The sequence below is a fragment of the Lagopus muta genome, chromosome 3, assembly GCF_023343835.1.
Source record: "Lagopus muta isolate bLagMut1 chromosome 3, bLagMut1 primary, whole genome shotgun sequence".
NCBI lineage: Eukaryota > Metazoa > Chordata > Aves > Galliformes > Phasianidae > Lagopus > Lagopus muta.
In genome coordinates, this window is record NC_064435.1 from 41,086,910 (window position 1) to 41,107,264 (window position 20,355).

At 38.2% G+C, this 20,355-nt stretch overlaps 2 protein-coding genes across 5 annotated transcripts in view; both read right to left on the reverse strand.

Annotated features, from left to right (window-relative positions):
- Positions 1-3,500, reverse strand: part of LOC125690719 (H(+)/Cl(-) exchange transporter 6-like) — a 75,390-nt gene extending 71,890 nt beyond the window's left edge. Inside the window, exons 1-3 of the mRNA XM_048939386.1 lie at positions 3,115-3,500; positions 2,126-2,255; positions 181-261 (exon numbers count right to left, since the gene is read on the reverse strand). Coding sequence (XP_048795343.1) covers positions 181-261; positions 2,126-2,255; positions 3,115-3,356 — 453 coding nt within the window. The 5' untranslated portion in view covers positions 3,357-3,500. The remainder of the gene's footprint in view (positions 1-180; positions 262-2,125; positions 2,256-3,114) is intronic.
- Positions 3,501-8,900: 5,400 nt separating this feature from the next.
- The window catches only part of UBE2V2 (ubiquitin conjugating enzyme E2 V2), a 30,317-nt gene continuing 18,862 nt past the window's right edge, over positions 8,901-20,355 (reverse strand). For 3 of the 4 annotated variants that reach the window (XM_048939323.1, XM_048939325.1, XM_048939326.1), the window contains 2 exons: positions 17,468-17,593; positions 8,901-10,732 (listed from right to left, as the gene is read on the reverse strand). In XM_048939323.1, coding sequence (XP_048795280.1) covers positions 10,586-10,732; positions 17,468-17,593 — 273 coding nt within the window. In that variant the 3' untranslated portion in view covers positions 8,901-10,585. The remainder of the gene's footprint in view (positions 10,733-17,467; positions 17,594-20,355) is intronic. The other variant, XM_048939327.1, reaches the window with a different exon arrangement.

Genomic DNA, 20,355 nt, shown 5'->3' on the forward strand with positions numbered 1-20,355 from the left:
CAACTTACGAGCAGCAGAATTTAGCCTTAGGCTGAAGGCCAAAAACAGCCTCCCCAGTTGGGTTGTAAGAGAGATTTTACATAAATATATACAAAATACTTAATTAAACAATATTTGGAAGAACGTGAGATTTGGGTTACTGCAGCACTGCGGGCTCTTTGCACAAAAGACAGCACTCACCAGCACCAAGCTTGAGGACACGAGGACCATGGCCAGCCCAGGACCCAGCACACACACCCACACCAGGTGGAAGTTGCCATCCTGCCCAGTTTACAAAGAGATGGTTACTTCAGCACCTGTGTACTGGCTATACACCCTGTTTTGTAATCATCTGCAGATAGAATGTGCAGGGGAAAAAAAACAACAAAGTAAAAGTAGTGCAGTTTCTTTATAAGGACTGACACAACAGTAAGCTAAAGGCCAACGTGCCAAGTCGTGATTTTGTTCTGGGCTATTTTGTCCATCTCTGCAAACGCTGTAAGGGATGCATTGTTACTTAGCAAGGCCCTTTTGGGAACAAGAGGAAAGGGACTTTAAGAATATGCACAAGAAATCACTAAATGGAGCCCTCAGGAGATGTGCTCTTGAATTGAGGCTCCAAGGTCATTACCTTCATGAATTTGCAGCTCTTATGAATAAACAGAGTACTTCTAAGGAAACTCTTCTTGTTCCATTTTAACAAAAGAAACATCTCTTATACCATGCCTCCTCACATTTAAAATTGCCTGTCAGTCTCCGTGGGTTTTTGGTTTATTTGTTTGTGCTTGGGCTGACTGCAGCCATACTGTTTCCACTGCTCCACAGCTCCCACATGCTTTGTCTCTTTCCACAGCACTGGGTTGAGATTCACTGTGTGTGCAGGTGAAACACAAACTTGCATTTCAGAGTTTGCAATATTACAGCAGGTAGCCGCAGGCTTTCCGTCAACATCTCATACCAATGCTTTTGATAGCCTATAATGCAGCACAGCCAAAACAGGAAAGCACAGTGATGAGCCTTGCTCATCTGCAGCTGAAGGAGGTGAGTGGGAAAGTTAAACATTTGTGCTGCTTTCAAAGCCTGGGAGAACTTACCTGCTGTCCTCTATGTTAGTTTAATACAATACAACAGAAGTTATGATACAACTGGCCAGCACTGTGTGTTGTGGTTGTGCCCTGGAGTTAGACTGTGCTATAAATTTAGTTATACCTCAGCGCACATATACACACACAAGTATGTATATAAGTACACATACTCATATGCATGTATATATGTGTATTCATCCATTGTTCAATATATTTTATAAACATATAATTAGTTTGTATATGAAATATATGGGGAAGTAGGATTTCAAGAGCATTGCATATGCTTTCCTCATATAAAACTTAAACCTGCCCATTTATTGGATATTCCCTTAGATATATTCAGCCTCCATCTCATCCACAGGAAAAGTTTTCACTTGCATTTCTGACAAGAAATTGAGACTTGTCTTTCAGCAACTGGCGGCATGATCTTGATTGTCCATTATCCTAATTTCACAGAATGGATTAGAAGGCACCTCTGGAGATCAGCTAGTCCAGACAGAGACTCAAAGTAGGTTCAGCCCTAAATCCAATTAGTCAGGGCTATGTGCAGTCAGATTTCAAGTCTCCAAGGATGGAGAATCCACGGTTTCTCTCAACAATGTTTTCCCAGGGCTTGATCACAAAATAATGAAAAAAGCTTTTGCTTATGTTCAAATTCCCTGTATTTCATTTTCCTCCTTCAGTTTGCTTAGTATTCTTAATGCACCTGACCGAGGAAGCTGATAGCTGAATGCCATACTTACAAAGTGTCTTAAGCGAAACCTAATCCCTTCTCTTTGGCATACATGACATGACAATACATGACATAGCACATGCTCCTTCCTTGTCGCAAGGAAGACCACAAGACTATAAAAACTACCTTCATCAATCTTCTAAGAAAGCCACCAGATATTAAACTGCAATTGAAGGTCAGCTGGAGAAAAGGAACATGTCCACACAAAGAACCACAGGATATCTGACATCTACACCCATCTAGACAGGCAGAACCTCTAGTCAGTTAAATCTTCATGTGGTTTTTCCAACAAATGAGTACAGAGGAGGTCGATCTTTCTTTTGCTTACCTTCAGGTAACTTTCCACCAGGTCCCATTTCAATTTGAAGAGAGAATCAACTATCTGATGAGTCAAAAACCCCAGCATCCCCACTGCTGTTCCAATTAGCCCCATCAGCAGCCATCGATCCCACTCTTTTCTAGAAGCAGAACACAGTTATTTCTCAGCCTTCCACAAAAGACCATTTGCTGCACTTCTCATACTTGTGTATACAAGTTCCACTTTCAGGATCTTCTGATTATTAATCATGAGTGCATGAGCAAGAGGCTGTTTCTCCCACCGTGTATCACAAAAGCCCATGCTCACAGTACACTAACTTCAGGTGAAAGACATTTGGATAACAAGCATCATTGATTTTTCTTTGCTTGCTTTTGTGTATAAGCTGCAATGCAATCTGCCTTCCAGATGCTGATTGTCTGATGCCATCTCAAAACTCTTTTATGAATATCAATAATTAAGCATTCAGTAGTGCAGTCAGAGTTTACTTAAAATAAATTACTGTTGTCTTCTTCTGCAATTAATGCAATGACACAGCTTTTATTATGCAAATATACATGAATTTTTATTTCTAGTTTGCATCTTTTGTATCAGATATCTCTAATTATGTACTGACAATAACTCTTGTTAGTTTAGTCATTTAGAACTAAAGCCACCCAATTTAGATTCAAATGCCATATTTCTTGCATACTACACTAAGAGACAGCAAATTTCAAGAAAAGTCTCAGTAAGAGAACATTCCACAAACCTCTGCAAAGTCTCTTAAAATTGTATACAGTGAGTTGTAACTTCTTTTCCTTATATTCAATAATTTGTCAAGAGAAAAGGGATAAACACTCAAAAAACAATTTTAAACAAAGGTTGCTTGCCACTTGCCCCCCTCCTTTCTATCAAAATGTTTTCCACATAATGTTTTCCTTCTGCTAGGAGGCACCTCCCTGAGTTGGCCAAATTTCCTAAAGTTTAGAGGCTATAAAATAATATATATAAAATAAATTTACCCGTATGTTTTCTCTTGTAGCCACTTCTTATAAACTCCACTGTGTGAAGGCAAATAATCCAAACTTTCATGGGGCACTGGCTGTTCTCTCTCTTCACAGTCATAATAGGCTAAATTACTTCTGTTGATGCCACATTGCCCCCTAAAATCCTGAGGATGAATCAGATCAGGGCCATGATCTTCTGCCATCAACATTCCCTCTTCGCCATCATCCATGTGTCTTGTATAGGAAAAAAGTGACATGACGTGTCTTCCAAAACCTTTTAGATGTCGAGAATGATGTGAGCCAACTATCAGCTACCTTGAGACTGAAAGAAAAACCCCATGAGGATGGGGTGGCTGTGACACAGAGATGGACTTGTTTGTGTTTGGGGTTGGTTTGCTGTGGCTATGCACAGGCCCAGCACCTTCAACACAACGAGAACCTGTCCGAGCTGGAGCTCACTGGTGAAGGAGTCACTCACAGCAGAGAGACCTTAAAGCAGTCCACAGTAACAAGACTATTGCACCTGTTCCTCATGGAATGTTCACATGACAGTGATAGGGCTTTAATTGTTTTAAAGATATGATCACATGCGGTGCTTCGAGCTGTCTGGAGATCTTGACCCAATATATAATCGCATAATAAAAAAAAATTTAAAAGCCCTATATTGCTGTATCATTCACACTAAAAAAATAGGATGAAAACAAATTAAAAAATTGCCTACCTGACTTGCTGCAATTTGGGTCTTGTACATCAGGAAGTTTGCAGGTTGGCAGTTGAAAGCAGAAGACTTGTTGCAGGTCGCATATTTACTGTAAATAGAAACCTGTTACATGCTGCAATGTTTGCCACCTCCACAGTGTGTTTTTGGTTACAGGGAGAGGAGAGCAGACGGCTGCTGCTGCTCCCCAGTTGCTGGCACATGGGTCAGTTTGGAAAGGTCTCATCTGAAGTAGTGATGAAACATAAATAGCTCCTGGTTGTCAGTTAGTGACTAGGAAGTGGTGAGAGCTCTTCATCACGCCATTTACTTCTGAGATACGGGCACTTATATGACGTCACTTTCTAGTCACTTTCTGTTGGATCAAGCAGGTATATGTGTATTATACAAATCAGGTGATCAATCCTGATCTCTGCAGCAGTTCCTCAGTTGTGCTGACAGATTTCACAGGCATGCTCTCGTGCATTCAAATTTTAAAAAACAAAACAGACTTAAGAATGGGTTTTCAAATATCAGCCCCGAGTTTTTTCCCCGCTCTCTAGTTCACTTAAATCCACCAGTACACTTGCTTCTTCAAAGGACATTTCATGAACTCCAGAGAAGCAGTGCACAAATGAACAGTGTCCAGAAACCAGCACAGATGTGAGCCTGCAGGAAAGCAAAGCATGTCTGTGTCCCAGTGACACCTCCATAGAAGACAGCTGTGGCCTTGCAAAATGCACACAGACATTCATTGGACATTCATTTATTGTTTCCACAAAGAAACTTGAAGACATATTCCTCCTGGATACAGAAAAATAGTTGTTTTCAGAACACTTAGAGGAAGGCAGCAACTATAGATTATCAGTGGGGCTGTAAAAGCATTCTGTACCAGAAATTCCTGTGCTAGAAATACTTACTGCCTAAAGACCCCATCAGAATTGGACCCCAAACCTATGTGTTTTGGCTGTCACTGTGTGCACAGGGGAGCACAGTTAACACATCAACGCTGAACATGAGCTTTCATCTTTCCTGTGCAAGGTACACTGGAGGGCTTATTATCAGCCCTGACAAGTGTGCATAAAGATTGCACTGCTTTCTACCTCCAGCGCTCATCTGCAAACATCACCCAAGGATATCCCTGCTTAACCAAGAGCTTCAATGGCTCAGATTTTAGCCTGGCTGCAGTACAGCCTGATGTACTGATGAAGTACATTTCTCAGTGCTGGAAGACAAAATTCCAAAACACGAGAGCAGAAAACCCAGGCTGTGCCCACTGCTCAGGTTTTCCACTCATTGCCACTGCTCTCTGAACAGCATTAGCAATACAGCATGAATGTAATACCTCCCAGAATTCTACCACTTGTCTTTAAATAGCACAGACATCAAACAAATCCCAGCTATTACACAAAAAGCAGCTACACTACAACTCACAGCAAAAACCACACTAAAACACTCTGGCTTAGGAAGAAGCAACCCCTTATCTGTGTATCTGGGTAACTACACAGTGTAATTTCCACTGAGTAGAAGCAAGCGTATGAAAACTGAGCAAACATTTCATCAGCCCTCAGTTTTCTGCAGCATAGAATCAAGCATTTCTGAATGGCATATTTCAATTACAAGAATTCCTTCACTCTCTTGTTTCTTTGTCTTCAGCTACAGGCTCATTCAAGCAGGGGATGTGATTTCTGCATCTGTCAAGCAAAGGGGTGCATGTGTTTGTAGGCATCTGATTTAATACTGATTATTACACAAATACTACAGAATCATCAAATCATAAATACAGTAAAATATTAGAGATAAATAATTAACATTGTTAGACTGAATAGCACAAAAATTCCTAACAGATAAAATGTGTTTTTGAAATGCCAGGAAGAAATAGTTGCTGCTTCAAGGAACACAAGCAGTTTCGATTTTATTATTATTGTTATTTTAGCAGATTGAAAACAGAAATGAGAAGTTTCCAAAGCAGTGTTGTGTTTTAAGCATCCCACTCTAAAAATCATAACCATGACACTGCTAACCAAGGTGACAAAGGCTTTAAACACTCAATGCTTAATTTGAATGACAACTCAAGGAAGCAAACACTTATCGTAGTCATTGAATGGCAATATTAAAACCATCGCTAACCAGAAACATGAGGACTATATATTTTGAATTCACATTATTTCAGTACTTCAAGTTACAGCACTTAAGGAGCGAAAACATCGCACTCAGCAGAACTTTGCTCTAAATGCAATGATACTTGATGCTGATTGTAAGGACACAGTTTGAAATACTGTCAGATAAGACTGCAACAAATCCATCGTTACAGGTTAATTCTACCATAAGAGATCATACATTTTATTTGTGAATCTTCATACAGAAAAAATTACATGAGACAGAAGTCTGAGAAGATGCAAAATAAGATGACTGTGATCACCTCCATGAATCCTGAAATGGCAATGCTGTGGCAAGGTGTTATTTTCAAGATTTATCACCAGTGGAAGGTCCCATAGCTCCAAGTGCCCCACAGCACCCAGATGATCTGGAATCACGTATTTTCTTGAAGCTTCCATCCAGCAAACAACAAACATGAAGAAACAGTAGGCCAGAATAGGTGGGAATCAGGGTTACCAGCAATTCATCCAATATTTTGGCAAATGCAACAAGGATTTAACACAGACTTTTCCTCTTTAATAGTACTGACTGAATTAATCACACATATACGTTTCACCTTAGGAGCACTGATCACCAATCACTCTGATTAACCTAGAATCTCAGTATCACGACTTCCATGCTCTTGTTTACAGTTCTCTACTATGGCAAGTTTTGCATACCAAAACCTAAAAGGAACAGAGCCATCTGGTTAATTGTGCACTATCTCAACATCACCCATGACGTTACCCATTCATGTCATTTAGCACTAGTATAAATAATAGAAAGCTTTTAATATTTATCACTATTTCAAAATGGTAAACAGAAAAACATCAAGCTACTTGAATGTGGGAATGCTACTTGAGTGCTGGTATACAACACTCATGGAATGGAATTTACTGTACATCCTTACAACTGTTCATCAATTGAGCAGAAGGTACGGATCAATTTAGTGGAAAAACAACAGCAACAAAGCATTGCAGACAGCATTAACACCCAGGTAACATAGAAATCTGCTGTTTTAAACACTGAATGGAGCACTCAGTCCTATGGAAGCTGTTGTCAGATAGTGAAACCTGTTCTTCTGTACTTTTAAAGTTATTTTTAAGGCCACTGTAAGAGCACAATACACTGTTTCAGGGAATAACTCCAGTGCCAAAGCGGGTCTTCTGAAGAAAAAAAAATGTTACAGCAAACCATACAGAATTAGCTCAACACCTCCTTTCCCAGCAAGAACCACTCCAGGGGCACAACAGCTGCATTTCCAGAAAGCAGAGGCCAGAATAAAAGCAAGCAGTAGTCAGACACCCTGCCTGTGCCACAGGACCCCTACCAGGCAAGCTGCTCCACCATCCTCCTGCATCAAAACATAGGGGAAGAGAACTGTAATAGGTGTTAAACCCTGAATTATGGCCCCACAAACTACTACGTAGGAAATACGTCCCCACAAACTCACCATATATTTAAAAGTAACCATGCAATACAAACAATTGCCTAAATGTTTATTATTATGGTTGATCAAATCAGAAGACATGCTGGCAATTTCCTTTAGGTATCCACTGTACAATAGCATTTTGGAGGAGCGTGGATGACGCATTTATTCCACAGTAGCTCTGCCTTGCCAGCTATCAAGTATTCTCAAGATGCTTTTGGAAAGATCCGTGCCATCAAGGAGCACACCTTGCCACCTTCATGTACTTCACTACAGATGGGTAAGGCACGTTATTACTAATGTGGATGTTTCCATAGGATTGCTCGTTATATCTTAAGGTTAAAAACAAGAAACCACCTTTTGTTTTACTCCTCTATGTCACAGTGAACTCGCCCCTCCCTTGAAAAAGCAGCACACAAGAACTTCAGCAGTTTCAGAGCAATGTTTTAAAAGCTGGTTCAGGACCACTAGCAAATGAAGAATTTTCACATGCACTTTGAAGAACAGTTGCTGTATTTAGATTCTGAGCTTTGTTCCTCACACAACTGGCTGAAAATGGTGCTCTACTTCGCAAGACATGCAAATGCAGTTTTGAGGGGAAAAAAAAGTCAGACATTTGCTAACAACAGCACGTACAGATCCTGCCCAATGAACATCACACAAATTAAGGAGAGGAAATTTGAAATGCTGGCACGGAAATTAAGTTATCAAAAAGAAACACAACATGATAAAACAAATTGCAGGGCAAATGCTGATCAGACACAGATATTTGCAAAACAATGCAACCCTTCCAGAGAAGAGTAAGCAGCTGTGCACTAAAATCTTCCACAAGTAATAGAACAGCTTAGGGAAGGCTTTCAACTTCTTGCAGTAGTCAAAAACATTGTAACATTCCATAAGGAGCTGCATACAGTCTTGTACCACTGTGAGCAAAAGGGAAATCCAAGACACATAAGACCACTCCAGGAGTATGTTTCAGTCACCTCACACCCTGGTGTCAGAGTTCAGGTCAGCTCTTGCCACCATTGTTTTTTCCTATGCAAAGTGTGTCTGCTTAGAGTTGGATACGCAGATTAGTACAGATACAAACCGATCAAGTACAGACAAGGGTGAAAACTTGATGATGCAGGATGATCTTGTATCAGATATGACCAAGTGATCAACCAGACCATTTTTCATGCTGCCAATAAGACAGTTTCTTAAACCACGTAAATAGTCTGAGCATTTCTCACTCTCTTGAGTTTATGCTGCAATTTTCCCCAAAATTCACATCTCAGAACTGCATGAATCCATTATTGTAACTGATTATAGATACCAATGTCAGTGTAAGAAAAGAGGATTTAATGGCATCAAAGTCATTCAAATGAAAATCAAGTAGGAAAACATTGCAGTGCACTTCAACCAAACCACCAAACTGTCACAAATGACACGTCATATAAATACAGACAAGAGGTAGCTGGCAGCTATAGTTCCACTAATTCTAGAAGTGCCAAATCTGTAAAAAATAAAAAGTATTAAAAAAATTAAATTTCTCAATTGAAAGCAAAGAACGTCTAGTTTATTGCTTTTAGAGGTTCTTTACATGTGAGACTGGCAAAGGCATATCAAACAAAGTTACCTGGCTGTTGATGGCTTTTGATTAAATTCACTTTTTTGAAAGAATAAAACCTTGAATGCAAATAGTCAGCTTATTCCCACTGTTAAATGTTCTCACCACAATAAACAAACACTTACATTTTCCAAGAGGGATCTCATTTCCAACAGGACACTGCTAGCTTACTTTCTTATGAGAAATCAGTAACAGAACCCAAACCAACGATCTCAGCAGAAAAAAAAAAAAAATATTGAAAACACAGACCAACATTTTTAAGAGGCAACAGGCATTCTAAGTAGAAGGACAGTGAGAAACACAATACATGAAAAGCAGATGGAGATATGATGATCTGTGGTACGTGTGGGTTTTTTATTAAAGCTTCCAGAAGATTGTTTTTGTGTGTGTTTGAGAAGTAGCAAAGGTGGGACAAGAAAAAAAGGAAAGAAACATAAAAGAAAGAAAGATGCAAGAATGCATGAATCGAGGTAATAACTGCCAAAGCACGACAGAGACCTGAGAGACTTCAGAAGTGCGGTCTGAAAACTGCTCAGAGGTCAAGTAAGTCACTTGAAAGTTGTGCTCATTTCTCAAAAGATTCTGGAGGGGAGGCGTAGGGGGATCTGATAGATGAGATATTTGCTTTTGGTTTGAGGAGGGGAGGCTGTTTGGTTTTTTGTTTTTCTTTACATGCACAGTGCAAGTTTGTATAAAGAAGTGGCAGCAGAGATGACAGACGTTACTCTGCAGCAAAAGAAATACCTTGACCTCTAAAGTAAACTAAGCATACAAAATGTAAGAATAGAAGGTGCATGTAAAACCAGCAGCAATATTATGTTTGGCTTTCCACTACTTCTGCAAGTTACTGTACATATAATACATCACTGTTATAGAAATGGCACAGCCTCAGACACTTTCCACATTTTATTTACATTTTAAGACTAACTTTAATCTCAATCACATATCCATACATTTCCTTTGTTTCACTAAAACTTAAATGCATGGTTTATTAGAACAAAGACTGTAAACAAATATTTGCCATGTCCAATACATGTAACACACAGGAGCTGCTTAACAGAAATTAATCCCCCCATTTTATAAATACAGGTATCAAAACAATCCTGAACATACTTTGTGACACTACTAGTAGTCGGTACCCACACCCTTGCAAAATTAAACAAGATGAGCAACGGTATTCACTGTACCTGCTACTTTAAAACAAATTTTAACTGCAGCTCTTTTACTAAGCAAGATGGATAAAGCATGCCATTTATATTTTGCCTTCTCAAGAGATTATTTTCAGAAACATATATTATTCCACAGCAATCTGACACTTCCTGTCATGCTTTCATCTTGTAAAACCTGAATTCCAATTTTAGGCTATTCCAGGCTTATGCTTAAATGACAGTGCCTTGGTAAGAGAAAAAAATAATTGTGCTGCCTTTTTCTCCCAGTGCCTGAAAACATATTGGGCATACATATATTATATATATTCTTACAAATGTCCAGGTCATGTATACCAGCTGAAATTCTTTTAATGTGTGGGTGTTTGCATTGTGAGATTTAATCAAGACATTAACATGAGTAGAAGGTTGTTGTTTTAAGACAGAAGTTTGAGAATCAGCTAAAATTAATTGTTGTAAGTTTGTCCTTCTGGAGGTTGTGGAAGCTTCATATTTTCTTTGGACATCATTAGACGTCTTAGCTCTTGAAGTACAACTTTAATGCTATAAGAATTTTGCCATTTTGCTAACACTGGTATGCTCCGTGCATCCACCTGCAAAGAGAAGAGAAAGTTGTAAGTTATAATGAAATAATAATTTAAAAAAACCTATGTATGAATTACTGCTATTGACCTAATGCTCCTAAGAAAGAGTCAAAACATTCTCTGACAATTTCTCTGTGGCATAAAGTCCCCACTTTATGAACTGTGTTCATAACACAGTTTTTAGGAAAATAAACATACATTTGCACAGATACAGATTCTGCAATAAAACCCATGCAGGTGGATCCCTCCACCTGTGCTGATATTAACATCAGTGAGAACAAAAAGGATGGGGTGAGTGGAGAAGAAGTCAGCAAACAGTTCACTGCTAAACTGGAACCATACCTCACAAAATTCAGTTCTACCAATTTGTTTCAAATGACTCAAAAAAATCACCTTCATTAAGTATATATTAAATACATACACTTGGGTTTTTAAAGAGCTGAGGAAAACACTGACACACAAGTGTTTGCAAATACCTCTCTTAAGGAATACTTGTTTCAAGTATCAGTTTGTGATTATTCCATACTGATATTATGTGGTGCTTCTGATATACCAAGTATCAGTACATATGCTAAGAAATGGCCTGAATTACTTGATTCATGATGTTGAGCCATTTATTAGTTCTTCACATTGTTCTTGCAGTAAATCATTTAATGGAGCTGTGAAGATTACTTACATGTGGACTTTCCCTATTCATTTATTAAACCTGTGAGATAACTTACACAATCACAACACAGAGAGGTTTCAATAGGCAAGCACAAGTCAACAAATGAAAATCAGCCTGTTTTGGCAGCAGGTATGTCCTGTCCACTCAGGCTGCACAGAGCATCCTAAGAAGATCTTAGGGAGCCCAAAGCTGTGGATGGCAAAGGAGACCCAAGGGCAAGAATAGGCAACTGCACAATCCTGAGTTCCATTGCCACAGTAATGCAGGTAGGCCATGAGGCTATAAAAGTGCTGAAAAGTCACCGATTTATAATTTAGGCTGTATAAAGCATCATGAAGCTTCTTTTCTCCTTCTCATTAGAACAAAAAGCAAAAAACAAAAAAACTTCACTGTCCTTAGAAAGAATTCTAGCAGAAGCATTTTCTTTCTAGATTGTTGAGGCTATTTTCAGAACACCAGAAGATGAGGCTAAACCTTTTGGTAAGAGGAAACTGATGCCAAAGCTTAACAGCATGCTGGTGTAGGTAGCAATAAGAACTCAAGAAAATTCTCCCTCTCACTAGGCACTTTTTCCCCGTAGCAGTGCTACTGTGTATCAGCATTTCAGATGAGCCGTGAAATGTTTGTAGGCCTTCTTTGTGATGCGAAGTGATAGAGGGCAGGATCCTTGATCCGATTCACAGCTCAGCACTTCTCTTTGTACAAAGAACGTTCTGCCTAGAGTCTGAGCTCCTTATATAGCCAGCACCGCTGCAAAAGACCTCACATCATCAAACCACAGTATAAAAGGCAGTAAAATTAATACATAATTTATAAATGTTTGTAATAATTAAGAAAGGAGATCAAAAGGAAAGTTATCTTATGCATCAAGGTCATGGCAGTTTGAAGTAACCAGTAAGTGTATGAGTTTACACAGAAAAGTTTTCAAAGTAACACTATAGTCCTAGAATCCTAGGAAGGCTTGGGTTGGAAGAGACCTTAAAGATCACCTAGTTTTAACCCCAACATGGGTTAAAACTACATCACCCTAAGATCACCCTAAAACTAGGCGATCTTTAACCCTAACCCCTGACACGGGCAGGGCTGCTACCCACTAAATCACCAGTCAGACCATCATGGTAGTTCCTGCACTCTTCTTCTGACACAAGTATTTGGTTTAGTGTGGTAGATAAAAGCAGCAAAACCTCAGTAACAGATGAAATGACTGCCAGATCATATGTTCACTTTGCATTTTGTTGCAGGTGATTAAGAAGTCCTTTTTCCCTACACATGTATACACACTTATCACTTGCTAATACTTCTCTGCAGCTTACCTACTATCCTCTTCTATTCAGAGAAATACAACAAAATATGAGTACTCCCCGACTGCTCTGGTCTGTGCCCTTTGACAGACGTGTAATTTAAACAACTTCCATGTTGGCCTGAAATACAACACCCTCAGTAGCTGAGGAGAAATCACATCAATAATCTCCCTGAAAACCAGTCATCTCCCCAAGAAAAACTACGGAAAAGAAGTAAAGGTAAATGAGGCCAAGGACCAGACAACAGCTGGAACAGAAATGCAGGAAAAATGCACACATTGGAGGCTCGTGGTAATTATGCAGTAATCAACAACTGGTGGCTTTAGAAGACAACCAGTAAGCCAATGTGAGTAAGAAGAGAAAGGCAGGTTTAGCTTTCAGTAGGTTTGAAAGAGAAAACTTAGTATCTGTTCAGATAAGGACCAAGTTAGCAAAAAGTAGATGGAAAGGCAGTTGTTCTGGGACTCCTCCGGTGAACATCTGCCTTCAGCCTTGCAGTTCTGCTCCCAAACTATCTTCCTTTTCCTTGATTCTCCACAACTTCACCTTTATAGTCTATCTCAAGTTTGCACTCAGCCTCAGTTGCAGCACTTAGTGATCAGTCATCACTGATGTTTAAGCAATGCAGTTCTACATACTAGCTGTGCTGGAATACGAGAAGGGATCACTCCGAAGTAAGCTTCTTCAGCTTTTCTTTTTGGCTGGGAATTTGTAATAGTAGCTCACAGACTGTAAACTCTGTCGTAAAGTTATGAATGCTTTCTGAGTAAAGACTGCTGCAACATAACATTTTGTTGCTGTTTATCTCAAGGCTCTTTTTGCAAGTCACCGACTTACTGATGACATTTTACAGCAGTGAAGATTTTGGTTCAGGAATTGCACTGCAGAATGTATTTCCCATTTAGACAGTGTGCAGTAAATTCACTTTATGAAGAACAATGCTAAGATATTTGGAAGGCTGACACAAACTATGTAACATTCAAATCACACAAGAGCATCTAAGTAATATTGAAGGATGCATCTGTTATATATAAGAGGAAGAAGTTTCTGGATGGCATAAAAGCTAATAGGGCTGAAAACTGCAATCTGAGGACTATTTTTTTTCTGGGGTACACAACTGTAAACATAACTTTAAAAAAAAGGAGAAATTATGTACGTTATTTCACTAAATTACTGGAATCAAACCAAATAATTTTCTAAAATGTTGCCAAGTATTGGGTATTTATAATTTTCTCAGTAACTTTCGGAGAACTTAAAGCAGAAGCAAACTGCTTAGTTTACAATAAACACACTCAAAGCAGTAACTGGACAGCATTTGACGGAATTATAGTTGACAGAGGCCCAAGTGAATTTATAAGTAACAAGGATTTCCAGCTGTAAGTTTTTGTGATGCAAATCCTGCAAGACAGGCTGCTAAAAAAAACTCTCACAGGCTCAAAAATTAGACATCTCCAAAAGACCATGTGAAAATAAATAGCATGCCAGAACACAACCTGCATTTCATCAATACAGGATACAAAATTAAAAACAAAAACAAAAACACTCCACAGCATTAAGAACAATAATTTAAATACAGTTGTACAACAATGACCATTAGCACAGAAAAGCATTTTGTCCAGCCATAAGTACTCAGACTAGCTTTTCTGAAATTAGTACCCCAGTCCTGTGTGCAAACTCAGTAGCTCCACAGGCAAACTGAAAAGCAGAAAACCACATGCTAAAGCTTGCAAATAAGAAATGCAATTTCCAAGGGTGATTCAATGAACCTAAGTTAGGCCTTCTTATACAAAATACTCTTAAAGCAGCCCTCTCCTTTCCTACAATGTCTCTGAAGTTATGCTGCTGATAGAAAATTCACTCACAAGCAAAAGTTCCTTCCCAAAACAATCCAACTGGAAGTCAAAATATTCCAACTGTCAGTAAGAATAAACTCAACACGCATAACTGCACTTTAACGGAAAACATAGAAGCAGTTTAAAACTAGCTTTCTTACACTAACATCAACTCCAGTACACATCCATCACTCCCCTCCACCTTTCACACTTAACTCAAAAGGAATTATTATCCTTGAAGCTCATGCTGGGGACTCTACCTCGAGCAATTACTGGCATAATTATTTTGTATACTTTAACACTGCCAAAAATGTTTTGAGTATTACTATAATATTGCCATGGCAACACTTCTGGTGCTGTTTATCTTGGGTTTCTATTCTGCAAGTCATCAATATTTTTCATGACATCTACAAGCAACGTGATCAAAAGACGGCCATGAGTGAACAAAGAGGCTGCAGAAATATAGACAGCAGAGCTTCTTTGAAGACAAAACACTGTCATCTTCAATCATTCAAAGTATGCAGCAAACCACTTATGATCTATTATATGAAAGAATCAGTGAGAGAGCAGCTTCAGAGAAACAAGGAAATAAAATAGGAAGCAGAAACATGAACTGTTCCAAAGAAGCTGGAGCACGTTTTAGAAGAAAAAGAATCTGAGCTTATGGCTCAGGCAACAGAATAATACTTTCATCCATTAAACATACATACATTTATTTTGCTTTCCAGTATTTTGCAGCAAGCTGGAACATACATGCACAGAACTACTGCAAAGAGACCTCTATTATGATCAGAATTGCTTTAGAATTTCTAAATAACACCTGGTTCTGAAAAAAAAAAAAAACACCAAACTTTCACTAATGTTTAAAAAGAAGCTTTAATGAAAAGCTAAACAGCTTTTAGAGTATGCATATACTATCATCCATACTCACACTATAAACAAAAGTTTTTACTTAAACCCCTATTTTTGAAACGCATGCTTAGAAGATTGAAAATGAAAACCAAGATTTGTCTAGTTTTTTTGAATTTGGAACTAACAAAATATAAAGTTATCCTACTCTTAGGAAGAGACCTTTGGGTCCACCTGACTCAACCCCAGCCCAGAGCAAAGTGCCCAGGTGGCATATGAAAATCTCCAAGGAGGAGACCACAAAGCCTCTGGGTTTTGTGTCTGTGCCAGTCTATCACTCACACAGTGAAATATCCCCTCATGTTTAGATAGAATGGCTTCTTATTCTTACCCTTTCCACTAGAAAAGAATCTGTTCAGCACAAGTGAACTGCCTCTATATCTCGTACACTCTTTGTGTACAACTTCTCCAGAAACGTGACATTTCTATCCACACAGAATACACCACAGATAAGTGGCTTAACCAAAAATGAAAAACTAGGTTGGAGCAAAGCCAAACTCAGCTCTCCGTCAGAATTCCAGTTCTGTGCTCTCAACTGCAAAACGTGCCTCCACTTTAGGAGGTCTGGCACAATTTTAGTGAGAACAACGGCAAAACAAGTTAAAAACACAAGAAATCAAGACAAAGGGTACATCAAAAAAATCACTTAGTGAGTTTTAAATCCGTTAGTGCTGCGAACGGTTTATGTTAAAAGTACAACCTATTCCTACTGAAATCCACGAAACACGTACAGTTAAGCATCTGCACAGCAAATCCTTCATAATGTATTCTATCTGCTAGAACCACTGGGGGTAAGAATGAACTTTTGCTGCAAGCTTACAAATGAATTAGAATCAGATTTTCCTATAGTAACGACTGAATTTTATCAGTGCTTTTAAAACCACCCGTCAAACTTCCGGTCCCAATATTCAGCCCCTTTCTCATCAGGCTGAGGGAGTCCAGACTTCTCCAAACACAAGCTCCAAGCAGATGGGCTCAGTAAACACAAGCTTTTAGGCTCTGCAGGCCTGAAATTTCGCTTCTGGAAACCAGCAGCTATATTCTCAGGCATGCACAGATGAATTAATGACAACATACTTCTTCACTGATTCAGAACAATACATGTTACAAGGGGGACATATGAAAATAGTATTATAAACATACCAAAAGCTCTACTGCATTCCAGATTGGCAGCTTTGGCTGGTCACAACCTCTTAATAAATACAAATACTGAGATTATAAGCTACAGCTGGAATAAAGAGCAACAGCTGGTTTGTAGACAGCAATTTTAGTAAGATCTTCAGATAGAGTTGGGTTGTTGACTATGCAGGAAGAAATTTCAAATCCCCTTTGAACTATTGCTGAGGTGTTAGTTCACTGGCTTTGGATGATCAGTATACTTTTAAGACTCACCACAGCTCAAACACACTGCTAAGAATGTAATTCACTGCAAATGGATCTTTAATATGAAAGTGGTTACTACCTATATTAAAAGACCTTAAGACTGAAGCTTAAAAATAATCTCAGATCTGAATAAATCCACTATAAAGAAAATAGGCATTTAAACACATCAGTTCATCCACAATACGATTCAGGCAGAAACATTTCCATTTGTAATTAATGGAAATATCAGATAAAGTTTGGATACTAAAACAAACTTTACTAACTAAACAAAAAATGGTCTTTAGTACAGCATTCCTGTTAGGACAGAATCTAATGTCATTTTTGTAAGATCAATCCATGGAAAATATATGGCTTAAACATTTTTTTTCCAGTGCAAAATTAAAACCTTTGATTTTATTTCAGAGAAACAAGAGTTTCAGTATTATAAATAATGCCTCTCTCACTAACAAGCCACTGAGAGCCACTAAAATACTGTAAACACCTTAAGATTTAAATGTGTGCAATAGGCAACCAAAATTTCATTTAAACCAAGTACTTCATACTGTACAATTTAAATAGGAAAACTCCTTCCAACATGCAAAATCCTCATCTGGGATATAAATAGTTTATAGTACAGATTAACAATATTGTTGGTCTTACCATTTCAACTTACCATTCCATTGGAATTATTTATTCCATTCATATTAATTTTAGTTACAAATCTAACTGTAGGAGGTGCTTCTGGATATTTAGGTCCACACTCTACTTTCAGACTGTATATTCTGTTTTCATAGTTTGTCTAGAAAGCAAAAAGACAGACTAATGCATCTTACTGAAAGCTGAATATTCAGAAAATAACAGAAAGCAAAGGCAAGAGGAATAAAGACAAAGAAATACAAAATAATTAAATTTATTATGATTATGTACTCCTTGATAGTATTGGATTAGTAACTGATATCCCACTGTTTTGGTTACGTTGGTTAGCTGATGAGTTTCTATAAATTATACTACTTATTGACAGTACCATACAAAAGATTTTAACAGAATAATTTTATTTTAATTCACATTTACTCCATTTGCATTGCCAAAGCACTTTTAGCACAGCAGGGAGCTAAGGGAAGAAAATAATCTTTAGAGAAAACAAAAAGGGAACAGGGAAAGATAAAGGTGAGAATAACCAAACAAAAAAGAAGATGAAAAATAAAAATACATATTCTAGAAGTAAGTAGCACTCCAGAAAATTTCCAAGACTCCCATTGCTGAGAATTTTTAAGCAAGTAAACATTTCAGAGAGGAATGAAATCAAGAAATGGCCCTTTAAAGATTGGTTTACCAAAGCATTTATTAATTTCAGGCAGTGCAATTAGGTGACAGCACCTTTGCAGAAGACACCTCTCCAAAACGACTGTGGAAGAGTTCATTAACAGTTCATTCTTATTTGTTTCTAAGTATATCTTGAGAAAATCCAATCAAAAATAAACACAATTCAAACTTTTTTTTTCTTGTCAAGTAGGACATGCATGATAAAAAGCATCAGCATCTCCACTGGTCACTGATGCACAAGTGTCTGCACTCCAAAAAGAATATAAACCCAGCTCCTACACAACGCCTACTGCTAATATGAACCTGCAGCAAAAAGATGCTGCCAAACTTTCAAAAAGTACCATCTGCAGGCTGTTCTGCATCAGCCAGCTGTCACTCACTCCAAGTAGAAGAATCGACTTCAATGTCAAATTGTCAAAAGTTCACTTGGTGTCCAAGTAAATGGCAGCCACTGAAGGATCCTAACCATTTCCTGTAATTTCAAGAAGCTACAGATAAACCAACAACTGGGTCAGAAAGAAACAAAAGGAAGCAGGATACCTTTCTACAAAAAAAAATAAAAATAAATTAAAAAAAAAGATTTTCTACTGTTATTAGCCACTACAAGCAGGAAGCCCAAAAAACTAATCTTGTCCTGCTACAGATAATATATGTGCTACCACGTTTCAGAGAAGAATGCTGTCAGTTGTAGAAACAGGCCAAAATGCACAACCATTACTCACAACTCTGAAAATTCCTGAGAATGGCACTCATTCACATTCCCTCATTCCAATCCAGGCAGCTTTTCAATTTTGCTATGCTTTTCCAATTGATGCTTAACTGTAAGTTAAAGGTCCATGACCAGCTCCCCCAAGAGTCTCAAAAGCATTTTTCCATGGTCAGAAAAATGTTTCCTTTCATTCAAAACAAATTTCTCCTCCCCTTTCCTTGTTGGTTCACCTTGCAAATCAAGTAAGAAAACATTGATAAGCAATTCCTTGCACAGCTCCAGAGACTGGTATATGAAGAACTTCATGCTGTGGGAAGTATTAGCAACTTTCCCTGTGCTCAGCCAAGCTGCACAGTCTCTACCTAACTCAACCAATTCCAAAAACACCCATCTTCTACAAACACCAAAACTGGATGTGCAGCTCTTTTCATTGAGGTACCATCCTGGTTTGAGAGCTGGTGGCTTTTACTATCCGCGGTCTCCACATACTGAAATTCTTTCTACTCTAAGCAAGACTGCAAGTCTCTAACATGGTTCAGAATATTACTTGCTTGCACTCTTTTACATAGAAAGTCAGAAAGAAAGAAAAATAAACAATATAATTTGACTAGAATGTAAACTGCATCTCAGAGGTTTGTTCTGTTTTTAGTAAAATCCTTTAGCCTCCTACATAATAATCACTTCCTTCAAAGGTGCATTAAGAATCTGCTTTAGGTGAAACCAGAAATCAGCCAGACAGTTCTGGAAACTATAACAAATTTTCTTCTGAACAGATTTGAATACTGTGACTCCACAGAACCTAGTATCCAGGCATACCCGTGTTACATTTGTATTTTAAATTGGTCCTGTCTCAAACATATCCAAGTCTCAGGAGCTCCATACAATTACGCAGATATTCTAAACAGACTGCTGCATGCTACAGCTAATTGACTTCCAAAAGGAGCTTGAATTACACTGAATGTAACTCTGGAACTCATTATCTTCACTGAGGTCAAATTCTGATCTCAGTTCTTGTCTTGGATAAGTCAATAAGCCCTCCAGCACCAAAGGAGGCACAAGACAGTATACTCGTGTTAGCAGTGAAAGATGTGCTAACTTAGAGCTACTGGAAGTAAACTCATTTAAAGTCCTGAACGGTGATCCTTTGTATCATATTAACTCATTAGCAAGCTTGCACAAAAGTTACATGTTAGGTGAAGATGTGTCCACTCATACCAGATAAGGCTGATACTCACATCAGGGATGATTACATCTCTTGCAGGCTTTCAGAACAGATGATATTTCATAGAAATTAAAAGGTCAGAAGGATTTGATTTTTTTTCCTATTATTATTTATAAACTTTATCCTATTAGAAGTAACTAACAACTGCTTGTTCTTTAGCACCGATTCAAGAAGACTGCATAAATTGTAATACTAAAAGACTATCTGATAAATCTTTGCTACAGAACTAAAACTGCTAGGCACATACTTAAACCTTGGAAAGAAATTTACCCTGTTTACTGCATTGTCACTGTACATTTATGGGCAG